The sequence below is a fragment of the Pogoniulus pusillus genome, chromosome 9 (genome assembly GCF_015220805.1).
Source record: "Pogoniulus pusillus isolate bPogPus1 chromosome 9, bPogPus1.pri, whole genome shotgun sequence".
Classification (NCBI taxonomy): domain Eukaryota; kingdom Metazoa; phylum Chordata; class Aves; order Piciformes; family Lybiidae; genus Pogoniulus; species Pogoniulus pusillus.
Genome location: NC_087272.1, coordinates 945809 through 972942, shown reverse-complemented (window position 1 = coordinate 972942; position 27134 = coordinate 945809). Strand labels below are relative to the sequence as shown.

At 46.0% G+C, this 27134-nt stretch overlaps 1 protein-coding gene across 1 annotated transcript in view; it reads right to left on the bottom strand.

Annotated features, from left to right (window-relative positions):
* CCSER1 (coiled-coil serine rich protein 1) overlaps nt 1–27134 on the bottom strand; it is a 982230-nt gene that overhangs the window by 375936 nt on the left and 579160 nt on the right. Inside the window, exon 10 of the mRNA XM_064148336.1 lies at nt 14721–14798. Within this exon, the coding sequence (XP_064004406.1) occupies nt 14721–14798 (78 nt within the window). The remainder of the gene's footprint in view (nt 1–14720; nt 14799–27134) is intronic.

Below are 27134 nucleotides of genomic sequence, written 5' to 3'. Positions count from 1 at the left end.
TTGCTGGTATCCAGTAGATTCTGTTTTCAATTCAATGCTTTTTTTTGCACATTACAAAAGAAACACATTACTGTTCCTCAAGTCTCATTTATAATCCTTCCCTTTCTGCTCCTTCTTGCTGTTTTATCATTAATGTTAATATTCTGTTGACTCTTAAGAAGTAGCAACTTCCATTACTAAAAATGAATAAATGAATACTAAAAGAGCACAGCATTGAAATGAAGGCAGAGCACAAAGTCTGAATAGAGTAGCAGAGAATGCGGGCAAAGCTTACACAGACCAGTGTGATCAGAGCGATGCCACAGGGACTCCACAGGATTCAATGTGAATCCCACCAGAGACCTTTATTGTTCCTTTTGACTCCATTTATATAGTCCAGAGCATAGAGCACACACCTACACATTAGCATAACCTAGGCAAGCACAACCCAGTCTTTTGCATACATCACTCCTTGTTCTTCTCATTAACCAGGTGCCCACTATCTCTCCTCTCTCGCGGGAGGCATCCCGGAGCTGTGGGAACCAAGGCTGGATGGTTACACACTGGCCATTATCATTCTTTCTCACATTGCATTCCCACAAAAACAACAAACCTCTGCACTTGATAAATGCTTACAATGGGAAGAAAGTCTTTTGCCAATCCTGTTTCACTGCTGTGTCCCAGTTATCACCATGTTGCTATTGCCTGCAACACGGCACAGGCCCCTGACTAAGCTGAACGAGATAGTCATGAAGGTTTGATGTGGTCTGCCTCTTGTGGAAGACACATGCCCTGGCTTGGCCAGGCATTGATACCATGGTACCCTTTCTCCTGCGAGGCAGAGGGGGGGAAAGCAGAGCGCAGGGAGAAGACAAAAGGCTTGGAGACATGCACTTTGAGGGTCCAAGACTTGTTCTTCCCAAATAAGGGAAAGCAAGCTCCAGACTTCACCTAATGTGGTCAGATTTGGCAAGGTGCTATTCTGAACGGTGAGTCTCTGTGGCCAAAGGAGCCATTACATTCAGGCAAACAATAAATATGCCTGATTTTGCTTTCCCTTTTGCTTTGTCTGCTCTGCCCTACCACAGGAAGAGACCTTAAGAGATCATCTGACCCAACCTCCTGCCATGTGCAGGGACACTGTTCACCTAGCCCAGCTTGCTCAAGGACACATCCAACCTGGCCTTCAACAGCTCCAGCCAGGGGCACTCACAGCCTCTCTGCACAGCCCATTCCAGAGCCTTGACACCCTCCTATTGAGCAATCCAAACCTCTTCTTCAGTTTCAATCCATTTCCCCTCATCCTGTCACTGAACACTCCTGTAAAAAGTCCCTCTGCAGCCTTCCAGGAGGATCCCTTCAGGTACTGACAGGCAGCTCTAAGGTCCCCCCAGAGTCTTCTCTTCTCCAGACTGAACAACCCATCTCTCTCAGCCTGTCCTCCTAGCAGAGATGTTCCAGTCCCTGGGTCATCTTTGTGGTCTCCTGTTGTGGAAGGGCAAAATAGGCCAAATTAGGCCTATTCTGCTCTCCCTCTGTCCTGTTGTTGGGGGAAGCAACCGTGAGAAAGGAAAACAAAGGGCCTAGTGCTTTCCAGTCTCTTCTCACAGAATCATAGAATCAACCAGGACATCTAAACAGGGTACCCTCACGTGCTTACACACTTTCATGTGTTCTGCACTGAAAAGGTAAGCCCTGACTTTACCTAATATGGTTAAGTTTGGCAAACTGCCATCCTGGCTGGCTAATCTGTGGCCAAAAAGCTGTTAGCCTCAGGCTACACTGGTAAAAAGAGATGAGCAAGTAAACACAACCTACTCTGCCTTAATGTGCTTCTGCCAGTGCTTCTGCCTCATTGTCCTCTGTCATTGCATCCTGCCATGCCCTACCTGCTACATAATAACAAGCCCTGATACTTTGGGTTTGTCTACCTGGAAACTGCCTTGTCTCAGTTTAGCAGGCTCTGGCATGATGTGTCTTCACGTGATAGGCTCACTCAGCCAGCGTGACACTGTGCCATGACTGCAGACCTGCAAGTCTTCTGCTGAGACTGGGAACCCTGGAAGGGACACAGATCATCAAGGAGGAACCAAGATCAGCTTAGAGGTCATCTACCTCCTTGTTGGAGCCTGGGGGGGGGGGGGGGGGGGGGGGGGGGGGGGGGGGGGAGCTGGAAGCCTCAGTGGCTGAGAAGACACCAAGAGAACTCCCTGCAAGTGTTTGGGTACTGTCTGGAAACTGTGGTTGGCCCCCGGAGTCCACATATACAACTTCTGTGAGAAAATACTCAAAGCCTCTTTGCAAAACTCCATAAAACTGTAATTGAATCCAAGTCCCTTCTGCCTTAAGCAGAAAGGAGCTCCTCAAGTCCCTCTAGTGGGCCAGTGGTATAATAGACAGCAAGGACCTCCCTTCCAGTTCTAATGGTTTAATGTTTGTTGCATTATTGATAGTCACTTCCCAAGTCCTCTAGATTCTCTGTTTGCATCTGCATAATGTTTTTGTGACCCTTGCAATGAACCTATTGTTAAAAATTATGGCCTGTGGAAAGAGTCCTCATTATCACAATTAAAAAACAATTAGGGATCAGTGCTGGGTCCAGTCGTGTTCAACATCTTCATCAATGACACTGATGAGGGGACAGAGTGTCTGCTCAGTAAGTTTGCTAAGGACACCAAGCTGGGAGGCTTGGCTGATACAGCTGCAGGCTGTGCAGCCATCCAGAGAGACCTGGACAGACAGAGCTGGGCACAGAGGAACCAAATGAGGTTCAACAAGAACTAGTGCAGAGGTCTGAATCAGAGGAGGAATAATAAACTGCACCAGTACAGGCTGGGAGGTGATCTGCTGGAGAGCAGCCCTGTGGAGAGGGACCTGGGAGTGCTGGTGGGCAACAAGTTCTGCAAGGGACAGCAATGTGCCACAACTGGAGAAATAATAATAGTAACAAAAAGAACAAATCCTTGACTGGACACTTCTGACTTCAATTAGACTAATGCTAAGTTTATGCTGATGTAAAGCCTACACTGATTGTGTCTGAATATCATTTGTCAACTGAGATTTTTTTTTCCAAGCTATTTGAATACTACATGAGCCAAAAAAAAAAATCAATCCAAATAACTTCTCATTCAGTCTTTTAACACCTCCAGGGACGGTGACTCCACCACCTCCCTGGGCAGCCCATTCCAGTGCCAATCACTCTCTCTGACAATAACTTCCTCCTAACATCCAGCCTGAACCTGCCCTGCCACAACTTCACACTGTGTCCCTTTCTTCTGTTGCTGGGTGCCTGGCAGAAGAGATCAACCCCACCTGGCTACAGCCTCCCTGCAGGGAGCTGGAGAGAGCAATGAGCTCTGCCCTGAGCCTCCTCTGCTGCAGGCTGCACACCCCCAGCTCCCTCAGCCTCTCCTCACAGGGCTGTGCTCCAGGACCCTCCCCAGCTTTGCTGCCCTTCTCTGGACACCTTCCAGCACCTCAACATCTCTCTTGAATTCAGGAGCCCAGAACTGGACACAGCACTCAAGGGGTGGCCTGAGCAGTGCTGAGCACAGGGGCAGAATAACCTCTCTTGTCCTGCTCACCACACTATTCCTGAGCCAGGCCAGGATGCCATTGGCTCTCCTGCTCACCTGGGCACACTGCTGCCTCCTCTTCAGCTACTCTCTACCAGCATCCCCACATCCCTCTCTGCCTGGCTGCTCTCAGCCACGCTGTCCCCAACCTGTAGTGCTGCTTGGGGTTGTTGTGGCCAAAGTGTAGAACTCTGCATCTGGTCTTGTTAAATCTCATTCCACTGGACTCTGTCCACCCATCCAGCCTGGCAAGACCCCTCTGCTGGTCTCTCCTACCCTCCAACAGATCCACACCTGCTCCTATTGCTGCGTTTAGTTTTGCACTAAATGACATCTCTATCAGGAAGCAAGTTTGGAAATAGAGCAGCTGCTCACCTATTCTTTCATAGACTAAAGAGGAACAGGTTTAAAGCCTCCTCCTTTAGGAAGTGAAAGTAGTTTTCTTCTCATAAGAATCTGGAAATTATTTTTTCCCCCTTTCAATCTTCTTTCACTGACTCACATAAGGATTTTTTGACAACTCTCTCCATTTCCAACATATATTTCTTTAAGCAAAGCAGCACAATGTGAAATATTCTATCCTACACCAGATAACAGTATGCAACAAGAACTGAATGCATTACCATGATAAAGCTGCTGATGAAAAAAGAAAGCACCACAGACAGCCAGAGGTGGATATTCCTATGCAGGAAGGATTTTCTATTAGCAAGGGAGAATGACACCACCTTAAATCCAATAAGGGCAGTGTAATTTGTAAGGAAAACAGGTAAATGCCCATTTCTGTTGTTTCTTTAAATTAATTGTTTTTTAAAGAAAATTCCCACCAATATCATAAGAAGTATGCAATTAAATGTAAAGAAGTTTTAGGAAGCTTGATAAGAAACATCAGAGGCTCACAGCATGTTAGGTGCTGGAAGGGACCTCTGGACATCTTCCAGTCCAACCCCTCTGCCAGAGTAGGACCATACAATCTAGCACAGGTTACACAGGAACACATCCAGACAGGGCTGGAAAGGCTCCAGAGAAGGAGACTCCACAACCTCTCTGGGCAGCCTGTGCCAGGGCTCTCTCACCCTTACACTCAACAAGTTCTTCCTCATGTTAAGGTGCAACTTCCTGTGCTGCAGTTTCCATCCCTTCCCCCTTCTCCTATGCCAGGGCCCTTCCTTCCTGAGCCCCAGCCCTCAGCTCTTGATAGACATTGCTCAGATCCCCTCAGCCTTCTCCTCTGCAGACTAAGCAGCCCCAGGGCTCTCAGCCTGTCCTCCTCAGGCAGTGCTGCAGCCCCTTCAGCATCCTTGCAGCCCTCCCTTGGACTCTCTCCAGCAGATCCCTGTCCCTCTTGAACTGAGGAGCCCAGAACTGGATGAGATTAGAGAGGATGCTGAAGATGGATGTTAAAAACAGAAGAGAAGATGATACAAGATTGATAAACAATAATACCATGTTAAATGGTACAGAACCAGCAAACATAATGCAAATTCATCTGTGAAGAAGGCTCCTTCACTTTTAAGACTTGCACTTTCACCTGAATAACTTATTATATACTGTGAGATTAATCCATGCGGCAGAGTAACAAGATTCAAGCATTGTCTCTTGTTCTTATGAAAACATCAATATAATATAAACGGGAAAGCTTGAAGAATACTGCTGGCACAAGTACCTCCTTCTCTTACCTGGTGAGGCTGATAGCAGGGCACATCCTCCGGGGAACACTGTTAATCCTCGGTAAGGGAACGTTGAAGCAACTTACAGTGGTGGCAGTTTGTGGTGAACTCTCCAGTCAGCTTCTAATTGTTTTGCTTAATACATCCATAAATCAGGAGTTACCCTTTCCCCCCAGCCCTGCTGTGAACAACAGCTATCCACTCAAACAGCAGTCACATCCAGCAAACACAAGATTCAGTTTGTTGCTAAACCTCGGTAAGGGAATACTGAAGCAACTTACGGTGGTGACAGTTTGTGGTGAGCTCTCCAGTCAGCTTCTAATTGTTTTACTTGAATACATCCATGAATCAGGAATTACCCTTTCCCCCAGCCCTGCTGTGAACAACAGCTATCCACTACAACAGCAGTCACATCCAGCAAACACAAGATTCAGTTTGTTCACACACATATTGGTGCTGTCCTAGCAGTGTCTCAGAACCTGAAGTGCTCAAAAAAACAAGAAAAAAAGATTCTACTAGATTGAAAAATGAAGAGTCTGTGGGTTTGGGATCAGCTCTTCTATTTCCTGGCATAAAGCTGGGCAAATTAGGACCTTATAAAAGTTCACCAAATCCCTCACTCAGCAACCAGAGCGCAGACTGAAGGCTGCTCACACTTGGTGCAAAACTGTTAACTACCTAAGGACAAAAAGATCTTAAACAACTAAAGTTTCTTCACATTTCCAGATCTTGAAGATGCGTTTCCCTCAGACAAGCATCAGCAAAGGCTTTTCTCCAGCGTAGTGACTCACCAATGGATGATTACATGCACAAAAGGGTAAGAATAATTGAGCTTTATTTAGAGAACAACTTTGTGACAAGTTATTAAAAATTTATTCATAACTGTATTTAATGATGAAGATGTTACTGCCCAAAAGGTGATGTTTGACTGCTGACCACACAAACACTGCATTAAGTAGCAGACTTTTGCCAGGACTGGTGACTCGCAGCTCATTTCATACGCAGCAGCATTTAATCTAATCCATAAGTGCAGAATGTCCAGATGACTTTTAATTTAGTAATGATGGAATCAATGGGATGTTGATGGGTTTGTAAACTAAGCCTTCAGAACATGGAGAATTCCACGGGGCCTTTAAAATAAAAGAAAACAAAGGGAGAAAAGAAAAAAAATAAAGAAAACAGAAGTGAAATGACATCTTGGAGATGCGTGGTTTGAATGGCAACACAAAGTTAAATGACAAATGATGGTTCCTGCTGCTTACAGGCATTCAGACAGCAAGTAATGATAGAGCTTCATTCACACTAATGAGCAGCAGAACAAGGCATTAAGTGACAATGTACACAAACCCAGAAATACGCCTTCTCAGCTTCTGCATGAGAGGGTTCTGGCTAGGAAACAGCTATGTACAGTAAGTGCCATGTTTGGACAGGAAAAAGGGCACCAGAGTGGGCTACTTCATGTTTCTACAGGGAATCTCCATGCAGCATGCACACAACATGAAAGCATTTCCATATGATGTTGCAGAACATCTGTTTAGCTTGCCATGGGAGCGTGGTCAAAGGCAATGCCACATGGACTCCAGGCGATTCAATGTGAATTATGCCAGAGACCTTTATTGATCATTTCGGCTCTCAATATATCCCCTCAAGGCACAAAGCACAGGCCTACACATTAGCATAATTAGTCAAGGACAACTCACTCCATCAGCATGAACCACGCCTTGTTTTCCTCATTAATGAGGTGTCTGTTATCCCTTCTGAGATAAGGTAGCCAGCTGCTTGTGAGAACCAAGGTCAGCATCGGTCTGTTATTGTTCTTCTTCACTCCATTCCCACAACGTGATGGTAAAACTGCACAAGTAAACCATCCTGCACTGAAAAGCACTCATTCTAAATGTACTAACATGTCAAACCCACACACACTGCTTTAGAAGAGGCTGCTTGTCCATCTCTCCTTTCAGAGTTACCATGGAACGGTTTAGGTTGGAAGGTACCTCAAAGCTCAGCCTGTTCCAACCCCCCGCCATAGGCAGGGACACCTCCCATTAGAACAGGTCGCTCGAGGCCTCATCCAACCTGGTCCTGAATACATCCAGAGAGGTTGTGGAGCACATTGGGTGCTTCTGTGCTCCACAACCTCCCTGGGCAACCTGTGCCAGTGTCTTACCACCTTCACTGCAAACAACTTCTTCCTAACATCCAGTTTCAATCTCCCTTCTGCCAGTTTAAACCCATTCCTCCTCATCACAAGACCTTGCCAATAGCCCCAGACCCCTTTAGATACTGGAAGGCCACCCCAAGGTCTCCTGGAAGCCTTCTCTTCTCCAGGCTCTCAGAGCCTTTCCTCATAGGAAAGTTCTGCTGATTGCTCTGTAAGTTTCTATCTAAATTCTCAATTTATTCTTTTGAATCAAATGTGAAGGCTTCCAGTGCAGCTGCCCCGGACAGTGCTAGCTTTCACTGTAATGCATGAAGAGTCAGCAAGGGATAATGTAGTGGGACAAAGATGGATTTTTACTGTCACTCAAATAAAACCTACAGAAAGGTCTTGTGTGTCAGCATCATACTTCTTTCTGTCCTAAGTGCAACTGGTGAGCATGGATGCAATAAACACACAATATTAGTTCTAGAGATAACTGCTCACTTAAGTAGCACTTGGTGATGTCATGAACTGCCTGGTAGCATCTTTATAACAGAAGTGATGTAAACATAACGTGCTGAAACACACCACTGCAACAACACTTTGAAAGGTGTTCCAGTGAGTTCTCTGGGGACCAGGGAATGCTCTCACATATGGCTGTCCTCCCTCTGAGTACAGTCTCAACACTTCATTATTGCTCAAATACTAAAATCATAAAGACAAAGATATACTGGAAACTACAATGCTCATAGCTGAAATACTAAAACCATAGAGAGAAAGACAAATAACAAGGAATGCTGAGTGATTCTATTGACCAAAGAGCAGCTTAAACTCACCCCATCCAGCTGACCAGCAAAGCTCCTGAGATGTGTAGCTGGCAGGGCTGGCAGGCACTTATCTTCTTAAGGCAGGCATCCCCACTGGGAACTGCACCATCATGGTGGTCAGACTGGTGCCACTCCAACCCCACTCCCTAGGCTCTCACTATAGATGGGTTCAGAATTCTATGACATGTGGCCAGGATATCCCAGAAGGCCGAACAAGGGACAACAGAACTCCTTTATTTTGGAATCTGTTCCATCCCATCTTTCCCTACTGCTCCTGTGCATACTTGCAAGCCCTGGATCTGATCTCTACTAACCTAGTGATTATCAGCCTGTTGTAACTTCTGATCAAGCGCAGACCAACTCTTCCCTCTTACATTAGGTCATCCTCATAAGAACTATACAGAGCTTATAAGTTGTCTAGATGGATATGCCTAAGTGACAAAGTGCAATTCTGGAGAACTCGGAGGAGAAGGCAATGATGGAGCTAAAGCAGGAAAAGTGGGGAAAGCACTGTCTTCAAAAAAGCACCTTTAGGATGTCTAAGTAGTAATAATAAACACTCTCCTTTACGTCTTTCCCTTCTTCTTCACACCAAGACATCTAAGCAATAGTAAGTGCCAGTAAGTCTGGCCAGCATTTCTAAGTACCTCCTCTTTTGCTGCACTACAAAAGCAAGATAGCAACAACACAACTGCAGATAGAATGACAGCAGAAGTTTATGTCAGGGAAATACAAACTAAGCAGAAAGACAGATAACTTCACAGGCAAGATACACATCACACTTTTTGCAGAGTACAGGAAAACAGTATTTTTAGAGATAGAGAGAGTGCAGTGTTTCATTAAGGTCTGCTTTATCAGATGCCTGCTTGCATTCCACAAATCTAACCTGAGGATCAGTCGTGCCAGCTGAGCAGCAACACAGGATGGAAATGCTACTGCTCTTTATTCCCAGAGGCAGCAAACATAAACGTCTAACACCTCCTGACAATCATGACAGAATTAAAATGATGACTGCAAGTCTGTCTTTTCCACAGGGCAACTCTCAGTTAATTTTCAAATTCATTTATGTGCAAAGCTGATTGGCTTTTTCATACAGCACCACACGCTCAGCACCAGCATCCTCTGGCAAGTTCAGGACCAATAACTTGAACTGTTTATCTGAGCAGAGATCTGTACTAGCTGAAACAATTTGTGGTCCTGACTTCCTGGCAAAACAGAATCCAAACAGCCAGTTTGATGGTTTGTGGTAGTTTAGAACTAATACTTTAGCTTAGGTCTTAATTATAAACAAGAACAGGAAAAAAATCCAAAGATGCTGAGTAGAAAAGAGTAAAAGGTAACAAACAGAGGATTGGACACAAACGTAATGGTCAGTCTGTATCATTCCATTCACTTGATGATTAGGATAAAGTTTTCTGCATAAACTCTTCTCTTTCTCCTCCTTTTCACTTCTCTCTGAGATTGTGCTCTACATTGCTCTCTCATTCTCTTTCCTGACCTTCTGCTGGCATATTGTGTCTGTGAGGTACAGGGAAAGGAAAGGAAAGGAAGGGAAGCGAAGGGAAGGGAAGGGAGGGCTGGGGAGAAAAAGGCTGCTGGTAGCCCCCTCTGGGCTTGTCCAAAGGGGTGGGGAAAAATTCCAAGGGGTCTTTGTGTTGTTTCTGAATCGTGACTAGATGTAAATATGTATTTTGTACATATTCATTGCATTCCAGACTTCTAGATTTTTAGCTTGCTTTTGTAAATATAGCTTCTTTTTGCTTCCAGACCTTCTGAGGTACTCTGGTGATTTATGCTGGCAGTAGTTCAGACCCACCACATGGCTTGAGATGAGGCATTATGTTCAGTAAGGGTTGGTGGGAGGCCATCATAAACCCCAGAAAGTTTCAGCATATTTCACTATTAATGAAAAGCTAAACAGAATTTGCACAAGTAGGACAGATGAAGTTTGAAATGGTATTCTGAAATGGTGTGCTGGAAAAAAAATGGAAACAGGACATCAGAAGAGAAAATGACTTTGGGAAAGGAATTAGCATGCCAAAAGAGGTTGTATATCTAGGTGCTCAGAAGTATAAGGAAAGCAAAGCTTGAAATAGTTACTGATTTGATTTATAAAGGTACCTCCCCAAAAAAGTATATTACATATGAATTTGCATTATTTCACTCTGTATGTTAGAAAAAGAGCTCAGAAAGAAAATAAGAAATCAATGGAGAAAAATCATCTAGAAGCAATATACAACAGCAAGCAGACATCAGCCTCCAAGGCCAGATGATGGGGAACACAGAGTGAGAAGGCAGAAGCGAGGAGTGACTCCTTCCACACTGTACCAAAGCAAGACTGTGGCCAGGGAAACAGAATTATCAGAAGCACTAGACCACAGTTTAGAGGTACTGCAGGAGACTTCATTATTCAAGCTTTGCTGATCACTTTGATAGCCAGAATCTGACTGTAACTAGGTTATATCTGCTGACATAAAATGCACTCTATCTATTTCCATGAGGTCTCAAACAACTCTCAGAACAGTCAAGTCACCACTGTTTGAACACTGTCAGAGCAGCTCCACAAAGACAAGAGCATGTCTTCACTTTTAGACACTGCATTTCTACCTTCTTCACCCATTCCTTCCCAAATGTAGACCAGCCTCTAAACCCATTTTTTCATTATTAAACACCCTGTGGGCAAAAGTAATCATTCCTCACCAAAGTCAGAACTACCACTTCTGAAGGCAATTAGATGAACTCCAAGACTAAAGAACAGTCTCTCAGCTACTGGAGACACTGTCCAGAAGTCAAACAAAACATCCTGCCGCTTCCTTTTGGGGGCTAAACTGTCTTTATGTTTGTTTCTTTGTTTGGAATTACAGCAGCAAATTTGTAGTGAGGATGGAATCCACCTAGATTTTCTGCTGCCCTGTTTCAGTAGGTAACTGAAGTGTTCCATGGATGCTGTTCTCAGAATGCAGGACCAGTGGGGTTAAAATATCCTCCATTCTCTGACTCATTCCGTATTTTTCTGTTTAATCTAACTTCACCTCAGCAGAGTATTCTTGGAGTTACACACACTGATGCACCTCCTGAATAAAATGATGTACAGACACTACTTGACAGGGTTACAACTTGCTCTCTAAAGTCGCACATAAAAGCAAATAATACAAAGGTAATTTCCACTTGGTTGCAACAGAAGCACAGCTGAGCCTCTCATTATCTGTAATAGCTACCCTGTGAAGAAAAGCTGCACAACCTAATAGCTACCCAAAACTTTACAACAATATTATGAGTGTTAACTACTTATTTGCAATGCCGATCACAGTAAGCCTGCTTTATTCCTGCAGGTTAGTTCAGCTCCCTCTGAAATCAGCTCCTTGTAATGCCTTTTCACAATTAGCTGCACGAGATAAATGCAGGTGGATGTGCTGCTCCTGGATGGCACCACCCTATATAAGACAAGGCAGGACTGCAGCCATCACATGCTAGAGACATTTTACCAGGGGAACGTTGAGAAATGTGTCCACTAATGCTGAAAAAAGCATTAGAAGAAAATATTATTTATTTATTATTTCTGTTATTATTTTTAATACCCAGATCTCAACCAGAAAACTCTGTCTGGGGGGAGGGAGGGGTTCTAATTTTACTGCAGAATCAGCGGTCATCTATTTTACTGACAGAAGACCTTCTCCTCTCCCTGAACTTCAAGGGAATATAGACTAGAAAAAGGATTAAAGAAAAAAGCAACTGCATTAACAGCATGGATCTCTGCAGCATGATAGACCATGATATAACAGCATGGATCTCTGCAGCATGATATACCATGATATAACAGCATGGATCTCTGCAGCGTGATATAACAGCATGGATCTCTGCAGCATGATATACCATGATATAACAGCATGGATCTCTGCAGCATGATATACCATGATATAACAGCATGGATCTCTGCAGCGTGATATAACAGCATGGATCTCTGCAGCATGATATACCATGATATAACAGCATGGATCTCTGCAGCATGATATACCATGATATAACAGCATGGATCTCTGCAGCGTGATATAACAGCATGGATCTCTGCAGCATGATATACCATGATATAACAGCATGGATCTCTGCAGCATGATAGACCATGACATAACAGCATGGATCTCTGCAGTGTGATATACCATGATATAACAGCAGGGATCTCTGCAGCGTGATATACCATGATATATCAGCACGGATCTCTGCAGCATGATATAACAGCATGGATCTCTGCAGCGTGATATACCATGATATAACAGCACGAATCTTTGCAGCGTGATATACCATGATATATCAGCACGGATCTCTGCAGCGTGATATACCATGATATAACAGCATGGATCTCTGCAGCATGATAGACCATGATATAACAGCATGGATCTCTGCAGCATGATAGACCATGATATAGCAGCATGGATCTCTGCAGCATGATAGACCATGATATAACAGCATGGATCTCTGCAGCATGATAGACCATGATATAACAGCATGGATCTCTGCAGCATGATAGACCATGATATAACAGCATGGATCTCTGCAGCATGATAGACCATGATATAACAGCATGGATCTCTGCAGCATGATAGACCATGATATAACAGCATGGATCTCTGCAGCATGATATACCATGATATAACAGCATGGATCTCTGCAGCATGATAGACCATGATATAACAGCATGGATCTCTGCAGCATGATAGACCATGATATAACAGCATGGATCTCTGCAGCATGATAGACCATGACATAACAGCATGGATCTCTGCAGCATGATAGACCATGACATAACAGCATGGATCTCTGCAGCATGATAGACCATGATATAACAGCATGGATCTCTGCAGCATGATAGACCATGATATAACAGCATGGATCTCTGCAGCATAATATACCATACATTCCTCTTGAGAGGCAACCATCAAATGCATAAATCACAGCTGATTAGAAAACAAAAACCGAACCAAACCAACCAACCAACAAAAAAAAAAAAAACCAAAACAACCCTCCTCCCTACCACAAAAACCCCACAAACCTACCCCAAAAAAACCCCAACCAAACCCATGACAAAACTCTCAGAAAATGAAGAAAACCAAAACAATGACAGACCCAACAAAACCCAAACCTACAAACTGATGAGTGTTGTTTTCAGTGGAAGACTTAACACTTTTAACACTTAACTTGTAGTAAGGCAGTTGTTGAAGGCTGCCAGATGAAAGGGCTATAGCATTGCAACACACAGCAGTACTTCATATGTCATAGGAACATGAGAGAATTTTCAGCAGTAACCTAGAAATCTCTGAGTTTCAGTACATTCTAACAGACAATAGTCCTCAGGCACAGTAGGAAATAAAGCTTAATACTTGGCAACTCCCAAACAAGAAATTAGTATTGACTTAGTTGCCCTAAATAAAAAATATTTTAAAAAAAGAACCAAACAAAATAAAAGCAAACAAAAAAAAAAAGCCCAAATCACTAAATCAGCCCAGACAATCCACAAGTTCCAATCAGCATATAAAAAAGTTGGAACTATAGTTAGTTTTAAGAAGCACTTTGCTCTTTTTACTGAAGTTAGTAGTGTGCTGGCTTGAACCAGTTTAAAAGACAGCCTGAAAAAAAACCACAAGGGATTGTTTGTTTGCTGCATGACCTTTACAGATTAAAACACAACAGTGATAGATTTCTATCTTCAGAAGACAAAACTTTCACACTCCTCTGAAAGAAAGCATACTGAAAGGAAGGTTTGCAAAGCTGCTTTAATTCAGCTTGAAGCAGCAGGCTGCTGTGGGGCAGTGCAGAGCCACAGCCCTGTTTTGCACAACACTCTTCACTAGGAAGCATTCTTAGCTTTCGCTCCAATCACAAACCAGAACCAGGCCAAATATCCCACACTGTGGCATTCTCAATCAAAGCTGACTCAAGAAGCTTCATCTAAATGAGTGAATCTCTTGCACATATTCAACCAAAGCCTCATAGACAATACTTTATTTTTTTCTTTTCAACTGAGAAAAATACAACCTAGAGTCGAAGAATCTTTCTTGACTACATTCTTGCATGAGGGTACATCCTAATAGCTTGCTTGCCAGCAGAAAGTCTAGCAGATGCTCTTCAGGAAGCAGAATTTTAGCACCACTTGGCAAAACTGTGTTTGTCTTACAAAATTCAAATACAGTTTGGACAGCATATGGTGATCATAAACACAACAATCTCATTAAGCTGCCAGTGAGTGTGCAAACGAATCCTGAGAAGAAAAAAAGCCTACAACCCACTAACACATCCCACAGCCACTTGCGCTAATCTCAGCTCTTTGTGGAAGCACAGTTAGGAGGAACTCGCGATGCTGACAGGTAGCCAGCTTCAGAAGGTATCTCAGGACTATTTAAGAGCAAAGGATGAGTGATGTTCCAGTAAATCCCAATAGATCAACGCATGGACACAACAGCAGCAGAAGCAAACGTGCTGGACGCGATCTGAACCCCCACAACGGTGACAAAACCCACTGCTCCACACAGCTACTTACATCATGGCCCACGAGCTCTGTCTGCGTGGATTTATCTGCTTGGGAAGACAAAGCCTTCTGAATGCACTGAGCCTTTTCCTGTAAAACACAAGAACACAGCACAGGTGAGTCCTGTCTTTTCTCACTGGGCTTTGCAGGTACAACCACCCAGCTGACTTCAAAACTCGTGCACGGGTAGATGTTCAGACATAGATTGGTTATGGCACTGGTCTCTCTGAGAGGTTCATTTGCCTTTCACCCATTAACTTTTCTCCTTAAGCAGCAGACTTGGAAAGCCTGACTATGTGGCAGAGCCGGGCCCAGAAGGATGACATTGCTTACCTATGATGCCAAACCAGTCTTGCAGGGCAGCCAGAGGTACAAAGTGCTAAGCAGCAGCAGTGACTCTGGCACACATCAGCACCGCTCCAGCCGCAAAGAACCCATCGCTTTTTGAGAGATACTGAGGACTGCACTAACCCCACCACAGATCACAAAGCTCAGACACCCTGCCCCTGCCTGGTGCAAACACAAGGCCTAAATGCTTCCTGAGTGTTGTATTGATTTCTGCACGGGCTGTTTGTCATGACTGAGCCCTCACAGTTATCTTGTTCTTTGGCACTGCAATAGACATTAAGCCAGCAGCTCTGCTAAGAATCACAGAAAATATCTGGTGGGAAGAGACCTTCAAGTTCATCCATGTATAGGGTTAACACTCCTGGGGGAGTGACCCTGAACCTGACCCTAGGGGTCTTGGCCCCTCCTCAGGGGTGGGCCACACTCCAGGTGATGGTTAGCCCACTCCCCCCACTTCCTGTGGTATAAAAGACAGGAGCTTTCCTGCTTCTGGGTCTTTTTCTCTCTCTCTCTCTCACTTCGCTCCCCTGGTCGGGATTCGAACCTGAGTCTCCTGCATGGCAGGTGAGAATTCTACCACTGAGGCAAAGTTCCTGTCTCTTATACCACAGGAAGTGGGGGGAGTGGGCTAACCATCACCTGGCATGTGGGAAACCCCGGTTCGATTCCCCAGAGGGGAGGATGTGTTTGGTGGCCCAGGTTCAAGTCCTGGCCAATGCACCTAAGAAGGAGAGAAGTCTCCGTTTGGAAAAAGTGCCAAGAATTGATGTCCCGGCTTGGGGGAGGTGCCCCCCGGGGAGAAGTCGACTCAGCACAACACAAAACCCATCCTTTATTTCTTATACCACAGGAAGTGGGGGGAGTGGGCTAACCATCACCTGGAGTGTGGCCCACCCCTGAGGAGGGGCCAAGACCCCTAGGGTCAGGTTCAGGGTCACTCCCCCAGGAGTGTTAACCCTATACAATCCAGTACAACCCTCAGTCTAGTTTAGGGTCAACACTAAACTGTGTCCCTAAGCATCATCTCCACAGGCTGCTTGAAGACCTCCAGGGATGGGGACTCCAGCACAGCCCTGGGCAGAACATTCCAAAGTTTGAGAACCCTCTCTGGCAAGAAATATTTCCTAGCATCCAGCCTGAACCTCCTCTGGGGCAGCTTGGAGCCATTCTTCTGCTCCTGTCCCTTACCACCAAGGAGCAGAGGCTGACCCCTTCTCGCTCCAACCTCTCTTCAGGGAGCTGTAGAGAGCAATGAGCTCTGCTCTTGGCCTCCTCTTCTCCAGCCTCAACACCCCAAGCTCCCTCAGCCTCTCCCCACAGCCCTGATGCTCCAGGCTCTTCTCCAGCCTCATTGCCCTGCTCTGGACAGGCTGCAGCCCCTCAACATCCTTCCTGCAGTGAGTGGCCCAGAACTGAACACAGCACTTGATGTGTGGCCTCCCCAGTGCTGAGCACACAGGGACGATCCCCTTCTGTCTCTGCTGCCCACCATGTTTTTGACCCTGGCCAGGATGCCACTGGCTTTCTTGGCTACCTGGGCACTGCTGGCTCATATTTAATTGACTGCCAATCACAACCCCCAGGACCCTCTCCGAGTCACAGCTTTCCAACTGCACATCCCCAGCTCTGTAGCTCCCCAATGGGTTGTTGAGACCGAGGTGCAGGACCTGCCCTTCACCTCCCTACCCTCTACCAGATGGATACAGCCACCTAGTTTGGTGCCACCTGCAAACTTAGTGAGGCTGCCTCAATGGCCTCATCCAGATTATTGATAAAGACATTTATGAGGACCAGCCCCAGCACTGAGCCCTGGGAGACACCACTGTGACTGGGCACCAGCCAGACTTCATTCCCCACCACTCTTTGGTCCTGGTCATCAGCCATTTTTTCATCAGTGCAGAGAGCACTGAGCCAAGCCTTGGGCAGGAGTTTCTGAAAGAGAATGCAACAGCTTATGGCACTAAGCAAGAGGCCATCTGAAAGGGAAATCAATTCTTTTTATTTACTTTTTATTAAGCTAAGTAATACAAACAGGAGAGACTCACAAGCTTCCAGCTGTCCAGATACTGCAAAAAGACTTCTGGAACTAAAAAGCTGGGGTTTTTTTTCAGTTATATGAAATCAATCAAATAAAGGATCTCTGCAAGCCAAGTAGCACTCTGACATTAATTCATAAAAAGAAAATGCATCTGGACATCTAGTCCCACAGCAGCCTTCAGCTGTCATCACTCCTAGAGACAGTTACTATGATAAAGTAACACTTTAAACCATTTTCAGGTACAATCATAAAATCAACCAGGTTGGAAGAGACCTCCAAGCTCAGCCAGTCCAACCTAGCACCCAGCCTGAGACCATCAACCAGACCATGGCACTAAGTGCTCCAGCCAGGCTTTGCTTCAACATCTCCAGGGAAGGTGACTCCACCACCTCCCTGGGCAGCCCATTCCAATGCCAATCACTCTCTCTGACAACAATTCCTCCTAACATCCAGCCTAGACCTCCCCTGCCACAACTTGAGGCTGTGTCCCCTTCTTCTGTTGCTGCTTGCCTGGCAGAAGAGACCAACCCCACCTGGCTACAGCCTCCCTTCAGGCAGTTGTAGACAGCAATGAGCTCTGCCCTGAGCCTCCTCTGCTGCAGGCTGCACACCCCCAGCTCCCTCAGCCTCTCCTCACAGGCTGTGCTCCAGGCCCCTCCCCAGCCTTGCTGCCCTTCTCTGGACACCTTCCAGCACCTCAACATGTCTCTTGAATGGAGGAGCCCAGAACTGGACACAGCTCTCAAGGTGTGGCCTGAGCAGTGCTGAGTACAGGGGATGCCATTTCTGCTTTGGCTGGATCAGAACAGAGTGCAGCTGTGCCCCAGGAAAGGCTAAGGCAAGGCTGTCTGCAAGAAGCTTACAATACTTCAAGAATTGGTTACTGCAAAGTCTAACACATGCAATAAAAAAGATCAAACCTCCGTGGTCTCCAAGTAAACCATTTATAAGCCAAGTAAACCGGTGTTTGGGTTTTTGAGAAACAATCTCCTCACAAATCAGTATCCCCAACCTTAAACAAGGACATCAGCATATTTATTCCAAGCCTTTGCCTCACAGCAGCAGCACACTATGTCTCTCGTAGTGTAGCAAGGATGAACTCTCTCAAGCACCTAGATGAGGCCACAATGTTTTAGCCAGAATGAGCATGAGCCAGCAGTGTGCCCAGCTGGCACGGAGGCCAATGGCAGCCTGGCCTGTACCAGGAACAGTGCTGCCAGCAGCAGCAGGGCTGCCATTCTGCCCTGCACTGGCACTGGGCAGGACTCACCTGGAGCACTGTGTGCAGCTCTGGGCCCTCACTGCAAGTGAGAGATTGAGGAGCTGGAGCGAGGAGGAGAGAGATGAGAGTGGGGAGTGGGCTGGAGGGGAAGGCTGCTGAGGAGAGGCTGAGGGAGCTGGGGGTGTGCAGCCTGCAGGAGAGGAGACTTGGGGGGACCTTAGCACACTGCAACTACCTGAAGGGAAGCTGTAGTCAGATGAGGGTCAGGCTTAGCTCCCAGGCAACCTGTGACAGGACAATAGGCCATGGCCTGAAGCTGTGCCATGGTTAGGTTGGATTTTATGAAGCTGTTATGGTTTGGGTGTTCCCTGGCCCCCCCTACTTTGGAAATCACCCAGCCTAGACTCAGCCAGCTCTGGGAATGGAATGAAGCTTATATTTACAGCTCAGCTCAATACACAAGCAGATAGTTACAGTACATACAGTTATAGACAGAGATATACAAGGTAAAAGGCAATACAGAAACACAACAGCCCTGCCAGAAACCTGAGTCCCCAGGAGGGGCTCCCAACCCCCTGCCCCTCTCAACCTTACCCTAGTCCCAAGGAAGAATGGAGGTTTGGTCAGGGGGTTAGGAAGCAAAGTGGATTGGTCAGAGATGGCAGAGAGGCTACAGAGAGAAATGCAGTTGGGAGCTCTCCAGCAGAAGTGCCTTATCTATGCTTGGATTCTTGGTCTTATACATCTCAGCAAGCCTATGAGTGAGGTAGACATCAGCCTGTTTTTCTCTTCACAGCCTGTAATCTAGTTCTTCTCACCAAAACATTCTAGCTAGCTTCAAACTAGCACAATAGCTCTTCCTGATGGAAAGGGGAATTAGACACCGGAATGGACTGCCCTAGGAGGTGATGGAGTCATTGTCCATGGAGGTGTTTAAGGCAAGCTAGGATGTGGCACTCAGTGCCATGGTCTTGTGGACGTGGTGGTGTTGGCTCTTACGCTGGGCTTGGTGATCTCCTCCAGCCTCAACAGTTCTGTGACTCCTGCACTTGTATTTTCATTACTACATACTGCCATAAGGTTGCCTGTCATTGGTATGTTCATGGTTCAGCTGGCAGATTTCTACTGCCAGAACCAAAACTCATATGAGAATGAACACCAAGCTGTCAGGTTGAGTAAATAGAGCAAGCCCTCATTTAGAACTCTGGGCCTTTTCTTCCTTCATCCCTTTTTACAGCAACCACATTTATCAGTTTCGTGCTGTACATGACTTTAAATGCTGCCTAGTTCTGCATGGCTACACAAACAGAATCTCACAGTCTGTCCCAAAACATCTGGTTTGGAAGAGGGTTTTTTCCCCCCATAACTTCTTTTTTTTTCCCTTCCTTTTTTTTTTCTCTTTTCCCTCTTGTGTGTGGTTATCAGTACCCATTAAAGGGAAAGACTCTGTGGTTAAACAAACAAACACAACCAACCAAAAACCAACCAATCAGCACTATAAAATTCCTGTAGCAGCAACTTAACATCAGGCACTTTACTCTTTAGGCCTCTAAGTGGAGATGTTTAAGTGCATTGCCCTTCAAATGATCCCAGTGTTTGTAGTTTCTTTTCCCTCTGTAGCCAGGAATATTGGTGGGATGAGACTAATGTCAGTGCCACCCACTTTGGGAACAGATTTACCAGCACATGCATTAGGCAGAGTGCAGGAATCATTAACTCAGCACATTCCAATGGCAACTGATGTTTACTGAAGGCTCTAGCATTAATTAAACCTCACACAGCTAAGTAGTTATAAGAATTTTACAGATGGCTGTCCTGAGGAATGAGCTCCATGACTGTGCCACTAGCAGCATAGAATCATAGAGTCAACCAGCTTGGAAGAGACCTCCAAGATCATCCAGTCCAACCTAGCACCCAGCAGTATCCAATCAACCAGAAAAATGGCACTAAGTGCCTTATGCAGTCTTTGCTTCAACACCTCCAGGGACAGCGACTCCACCACCTCCCTGGGCAGCCCATTCCAATGCCAATCACTCTCTCTGCCAACAACTTCCTCCTAACATCCAGATGAACCTGCCCTGCCACAGCTTCAGACTGTGTCCCCTTCTTCTCTAGCTGCTTGCCTGGCAGAAGAGCCCAACCCCACCTGGCTACAGCCTCCCTGCAGGTAGCTGCAGACAGCAATGAGCTCTGCCCTGAGCCTCCTCTGCTGCAGGCTGCACACCCCCAGCTCCCTCAGCCTCTCCTCACAGGGCTCTGCTCCAGGACCCTCCCCAGCCTTGCTGCCCTTCTCCAAACACCTTCCAGCACCTCAACATCTCTCTTGAACTGAGGGGCCCGGAACTGGACACAGCACTCAAGGTGTGGCCTGAGCAGTGCTGAGCACAGGGGCACAAGAACCTCCCTTGTCCTGCTGCCCACACTGCTCCTCAGCCAGCCCAGGATGCCATTGGCTCTGCTGCCCACCTGGGCACTGCTGCCTCAGCTTCAGCTACTCTCTACCAGCACTCCCAGGTTCCTTTCTGCCTCGTTGCTCTCAGCCACTCTGGCCCCAGCCTGTAGTGCTGCTTGGTGTTGTTGTGGCCAAAGTGCAGAACCCTGCACTTGGCCTTGTTCAGTCTCATCCCATTGGCCTCTGCCCACCCATCCAGCCTGGCCAGGTCCCTCTGCAGGGCTCTCCTACTCTCCAACAGCTCCACAGCCGCTCCTAGCTTGGTGTCATCTGCAAACTCACTGATGCTGGACTCCGCAGAGTACAAGCACAGGGCAATGATCCTTCTCAAGCTGTCCCAGCAACAACAGCATAGGGCAGAATTAGATCTTTTCTTGGACAAATACACTTTTAAAAATCATTTAAATAAAAACAATTGTCCTCATTGTGGAAACAATAAAAATAGATCAACTTGTGGCAAATAAGGCTGCAGGTTTATTCACTGATCTCAATAAGATATGATCCTTGTGTCACTGTAAATACTAGCAGTAGTGAAAACAACCCACAGCTGCCCTTGAGTTGTCCTCCCACAACATTGTGCTGATCATTCAATAAATTATTTGTATGTTCTGGCAAGTATTTTGGATAGATATGACAGTTTGGGTTAGCAGTCTCAGAAGAGGACATCTATGCCTGTCCTGCACTCACAGGCAGCCCGTTAAGTGTGCATACTCCTGTGCACATGCTGGAAGTGATCACAGTGCCTATCCACCTCTTTGTCAGGAATTAGGTCTTATTGCACTGATCAGTACTGAGTAGTCCAAGCAACAGAGTCAGAAAAGCAAAGTTTACGTAAGTTTCATGAATAAACACTGTCTGCAGAGATACAAAGAGCTTAAGCTGGCAAGGGACTTCAGCAACAGCTTAAGCTCAAAGTCAGACAGATGGGCAGCTAGCAGACAGCTGCACAGTGCTTTCAGCCCAGCCCAACACACTGCACAGCATCTTCAGCCCAGGTAATACTTAGGAGCCCAGAAGGATGTTCAGGGAATGCATGGGAAAGTAGGGCATGGAGAATTACACAGGAACAGAGAACTTGAATAAAAGCCTGAGGAGACATGCACAGACTTTGTGGTGTCACTCACAAAAAAGCTTCAGTGATTACAGCAGGCTCTCAGATGCACTGTAAAGATGTTTTTAGCCCCTATGCAAACAGCAGATTTAGATTGGATATTAGGAACAAGTCCTGCACCATGAGGGTAGTGGAACACTGCAACAGTTTGCCCAGGGAAGTGACTGTGGCCCCATCCCTGGGGATATTCAAGGTGAGGCTGGACATGGGCAGCCTGATCTAGTTGAGGATGCCCCTGCTGACTTCAGAGGAACTAGATGACCTTTGGATGTCTCTTCCAACCCAGACCATTCTACAATTCTATGAATTGCTCAAGCAAGGGCCAAAAGGCTCTTTAATTGTTTGTGAACCTGCTCTCAGAGGAAGCCACAGTATGGGCTTTGCCATTCATTAAAATGAAAAAGTTCCTAAAGTGGATAGCTTTGTGGTGGGTTAGGAACTCCTCCCCCCATCCCAATTAAAATTGACCAGAGCAGCTCAGATGACATGGAAGTAAGCTAAAGCTCTATTTACAAGATGAATTTATGAGCATATACATGCAATACATTTACAGGTAGTTACAATGATATACAATTGAGAAACAATATACAAATCCAATCTTCCCCCACAGGCAGAGAAAACCCAGAAGGAGCCAATGTCAGCCTCTCTCCCCAGACAGAAAACAACCAGCAAAGCTCTCCTGTCAGCTGTCAGCCAAGGCTTGTGGAAGAGATCAGAGAGAGAAGCAAAGAGAGCCAGAGCCCAAGAGCTCTGAAAGGGTTGTTTCTACTTTGGTTTGTTATAACTCAAAGCAAACCAATGAGTGACAGAGACTTTATCATTATTCTACTTTCACAGCCACTGATCTAATTTAGTTAGATTCTGTATTGAACTTTCAGGAAAGTACCAATTTATCTTTCTATTATATTCCAACAAGCCTTAAACCACCACAGCCTTTCACCACGAATTTAGGCTCACCACTCTTACCCACTCACCTCGATTGAGAGGCTAAAAATTAAACACAAAGCACATCAAATATCAGTCAGCAGGACAAAGCCAGCACAATTTAATACACATTACCATGATATTCCAAATACTTTTACACACATAACCAAGGCTCATGGGTAGCGTTCAGCAGCTCTGCACTGCTTTGTCAAAGCAGAATAGCTTTCTGAGCACACAACTGAACTTGATTTCACTTTGGCAATGCCAAACCAATCCAAAACAGCCCTCATATTTTCCATACTACCTGACAGATTCCAGCACAGGATCATTCCTGTACAAGATGGAATACAAGTATCTCCTCTTCTTCCAAATATTTCCTTAACTAATCCAAAAACTTTCCCAATGATGGGAGTTTGACTCCACAAAGGCAAATGACTGGGATCCTGGAACTCAGCCAAGCATCTATAAATAAATTTAATGGCATCCTGGCCTGGATCAGGAGCAGTGTAGCCAGCAGGACAAGGGAGGTTCTTCTGCCCCTGTACTCAGCACAGGTCAGGCCACACCTTGAGTGCTGTGTCCAGTTCTGGGCTCCTCAATTCAAGAGAGATGTTGAAGTGCTGGAAGGTGTCCAGAGAAGGTCAGCAAAGCTGGTGAGGAGCCTGGAGCAGAGCTCTGTGAGGAGAGGCTGAGTGAGCTGGGGGTATGCAGCCTGCAGAAGGGGAGGCTCAGGGCAGAGCTCATTGCTGTCTACAGCTATCTGAAGGGAGGCTGTAGCCAGGTGGGGTTGGGCTCTTCTGCCAGGCACCCAGCAGCAGAAGAAGGGGACACAGTCTCAAGTTGTGCTGGGAGAGGTCTAGGCTGTATGTTAGGAGGAAGTTGTTGGCAGAGAGAGTGATTGGCATTGGAATGGGCTGCCCAGGGAGGTGGTGGGGCCACTGTGCCTGGAGGTGTTGAAGCAAAGACTGGATGGGGCACTTAGTGCCATGGTCTGGTTGACTGGTTAGGGCTGGGTGCTAGGTTGGACTGGATGATCTCGGAGGTCTCTTCCAACCTGGATATTTCTATGATTCTATAGCACTGATGTTTTTATTTCAGCTGATGAAAGGATTTTTTTCATCACTGTATAAAAAAACATCACTTTCCAAGCACCTGCTAGAGATACTAACAGCCATTATACTGTATAAGGAATGCAGGCTTTATGGTCTAGTTTTTGATGTGAGGCACATGCACAAAGAAGCTACACCACAAGGAATGCAAACTAAGTTTCGTCTTAGTGCTTCTAGAATTTTGTACAGGATTGCCAGGAAAGAATACTGAAGAAAGGTCTCTCCTTTTTTTCTCCCTTCCAAAATACAATGTGTCACCAGTTAAGGACATGGTGACTACACCTCTGTTTACCACTGACATCTCTCATAAGCAAAACATGCTGCTGTGGTCCCCACATTACTGCTATACCGAGAGCAAAAAAGTCCCTTATAATCATGTCCACAACCATCTACCCCACAAAACTATCTGAAGAGGGAGAAATAGCAACTCAAATTACAGAGCATTCATGAAAGCATAAAAATTACATTGTGCACCTCTAGAGTGACACCCTGATACTATCTGAGAGTCTTTTTCAGACAGAAGAGGAATAAATTCTAATTTTGCCTCAGAAAGCAAGTGAAAAAGAGATGAAGGTGAACATATGGCACTTAAGAAACATTAACAGCCAGTTTATAGCATAACATAGATCCAATCTAGCAAACCCCCTCCTCCTGGGCTCACAATCAGCTGGTTGGTATGCTAGTGCTGATAATGTTGGCAGCTCAACATTTTTACAAGTGTTCTTTGATGCTGCCCAGTGCTGTTTCAGCTCATAATGTGTGCCTGCTATCGAAACAGAATTTGTCTGTAAATGCTGCTTTTAGATTAGGTCTCGTTTCACACCTATAGAATCACAGAATCAACCAGGTTGGAAGAGACCTCCAAGCTCAGCCAGGCCAACCTAGCACCCAGCCCTGGCCAATCAACCAGACCATGGCACTAAGTGCCCCAGCCAGGCTTGGCTTCAACACCTCCAGGCACGGCCACTCCACCACCTCCCTGGGCAGCCCATTCCAATGCCAATCACTCTCTCTGACAACAACTTCCTCCTCACATCCAGCCTAGACCTCCCCCAACACAACTTAAGACTGTGTCCCTTTCTTCTGTTGCTGGTTGCCTGGCAGCAGAGACCAACCCCACCTGGCTACAGCCTCCCTTCAGGTAGTTGTAGAGAGCAATGAGCTCTGCCCTGAGCCTCCTCTTCTGCAGGCTGTGAAGGGGAATTGTCACAGCTGGAGCGCTCATGCTGGTTTGTACTAGGAGATGCTTTTCATGCCACTCTCTTGCAGCTTTGCAACTACGCAAGCTGAGGTCATTGCCTTCTGTGCAGCCACACACTTCAGCTTTTCCCAGGAGTAGGAAGAGCTCTGCTGTATCTTGTATAGATGCAGAAAAGAGCTGAATCTTGTTTGCCAGCTGAAGACTAGAAACTCCCTCTGATCTCTAACTATAAACCAAAGAAGACAGTTTCAAAACAAAGCTGTGGCTTCTCCATCTTTATCATCATATCTTTATTGATGATCAGGGCCAGGAGATTGAGTCCAGCATCAGAAAGTCTGCAGATGACACCAAGCTAGGAGCAGCTGTGGAGCTGTTGGAAGGCAGGAGAGCCCTGCAGAGGGACCTGGCCAGGCTGGATGCGTGGGCAGAGGCCAATGGGATGAGATTGATCAAGGCAAAAAAACCAAAAAGCACTTTTGAAACAGGGATGTTAGAAGATGTGATAACAGGATCACAGGCTATTAGGGGTTGGAAGGGACCCAAGGCGATCATCGAGTCCAACCCCTCTGTCAGAGCAGGATCACACAATCTAGCACAGATCACAGACGAACACATCTACAGTCACAGATGTGGCTATGAAACCACAGACTGCAAAACTGGATTGGACAAGTGAGCAGCAGAGATCCTTCGGTAACTTAAATCTAGAGCTGTGGTTAGGGTTTTTTTCTTATCAGGACATCAGGCCATTTGTTTCTCAATTTTGTCACTATTTTCTTGAAACTCAAACTTACTCCACAGACCAACAACTTGGGACATCAAGGAGCCCTAAAAGTATATGAGCAAACAGGTTCAGACTAGTATATATTTGATAATCACAGAAGGTTTGCTCGTTTTCATGGTGCTGAGTATTCACAGCATATTATTCCCTTCAGGGCAGCAAAAAAGCCTCATTGCTCTGAATTCAATGAGACATCTACAACAGGCCATCCCACTTCTATTTCCAAATTCAATGGAATATGAAATACAAAAGCAGGAAACAGAATTGCTTGCACAAATGTAATATCCAAGCGCAGTTCTTATCAGAAATGGTAGATCTATCTTTCTTTTATGGAAAAAAATTGCTGAGGTTTTAATGAGTTCCACAGAATTTCTTGAGTGGATCATCTCAAAATGTTCAGGTAATCTTCGCTCAAGAAATACTGCAGACAAAAAGAGGCCCAAAGAGTGCTGGCACATGGAGCTAAATCTGCCTGGCACCCACGCACTGGTGGTGCCCCTCAGGGTTCAGCAGTGGGGCTTGTCCTCCCAAATATCCTTATCAGTGAACTGGATGAGGGCATTGAGGCAGCCTCAGAAAGTTTGCAGATGGCACCAAGGTGGGTGGCTGTGTCCATCTGCTGGAGTGTAACAGCACTGGAAAGGCCACACCTGGAGTGTTGTGTTCCGTTCTGGGCTATTCACTACAAGAGGGACATTTGAGGGGCTGGAGTGTGTCCAGAGAAGGGCAACGAGGCTGGAGAAGGGCCTGGAGCTGAGGGAGCTGGGGGTGTTGAGGCTGGAGAAGAGGAGGCTGAGGGCAGAGCTCATTGCTCTCTGCAGCTCTCTGAAGGGAGGTTGGAGCAAGGAGGGGGCAGCCTCTGCTTCTTGGCAGCAAGGGACAGGAGCAGAGGAGATGCTTCCAAGCTGCTCCAGGGCAGGTTCAAGCTGGATGCTAGGAAATCTTTCTTGCCAGAGAGGGTTCTCAGCCTTTGGAATGTTCTGCCCAGGGCTGTGCTGGAGGTGTTTCAGCAGCCTGTGGAGCTGGCACTTAGTGACATGGTCTAGTGTTTTCAGTGCTGGACTGGATGAGCTTGGAGGTCTCTTCCAACTGGATGTTTTCTGTGAATCTGTAACTCTGTGAAATGCACAAGCACCACTCACTGTCAAAAGAGTGGCAAGTTCCTCAAAAAGGGATGCTGTGTCCCACACTTGTAGGGAGAGATCCTCATCTTATTTTGTATACCTTAATATTTCTAAGCATC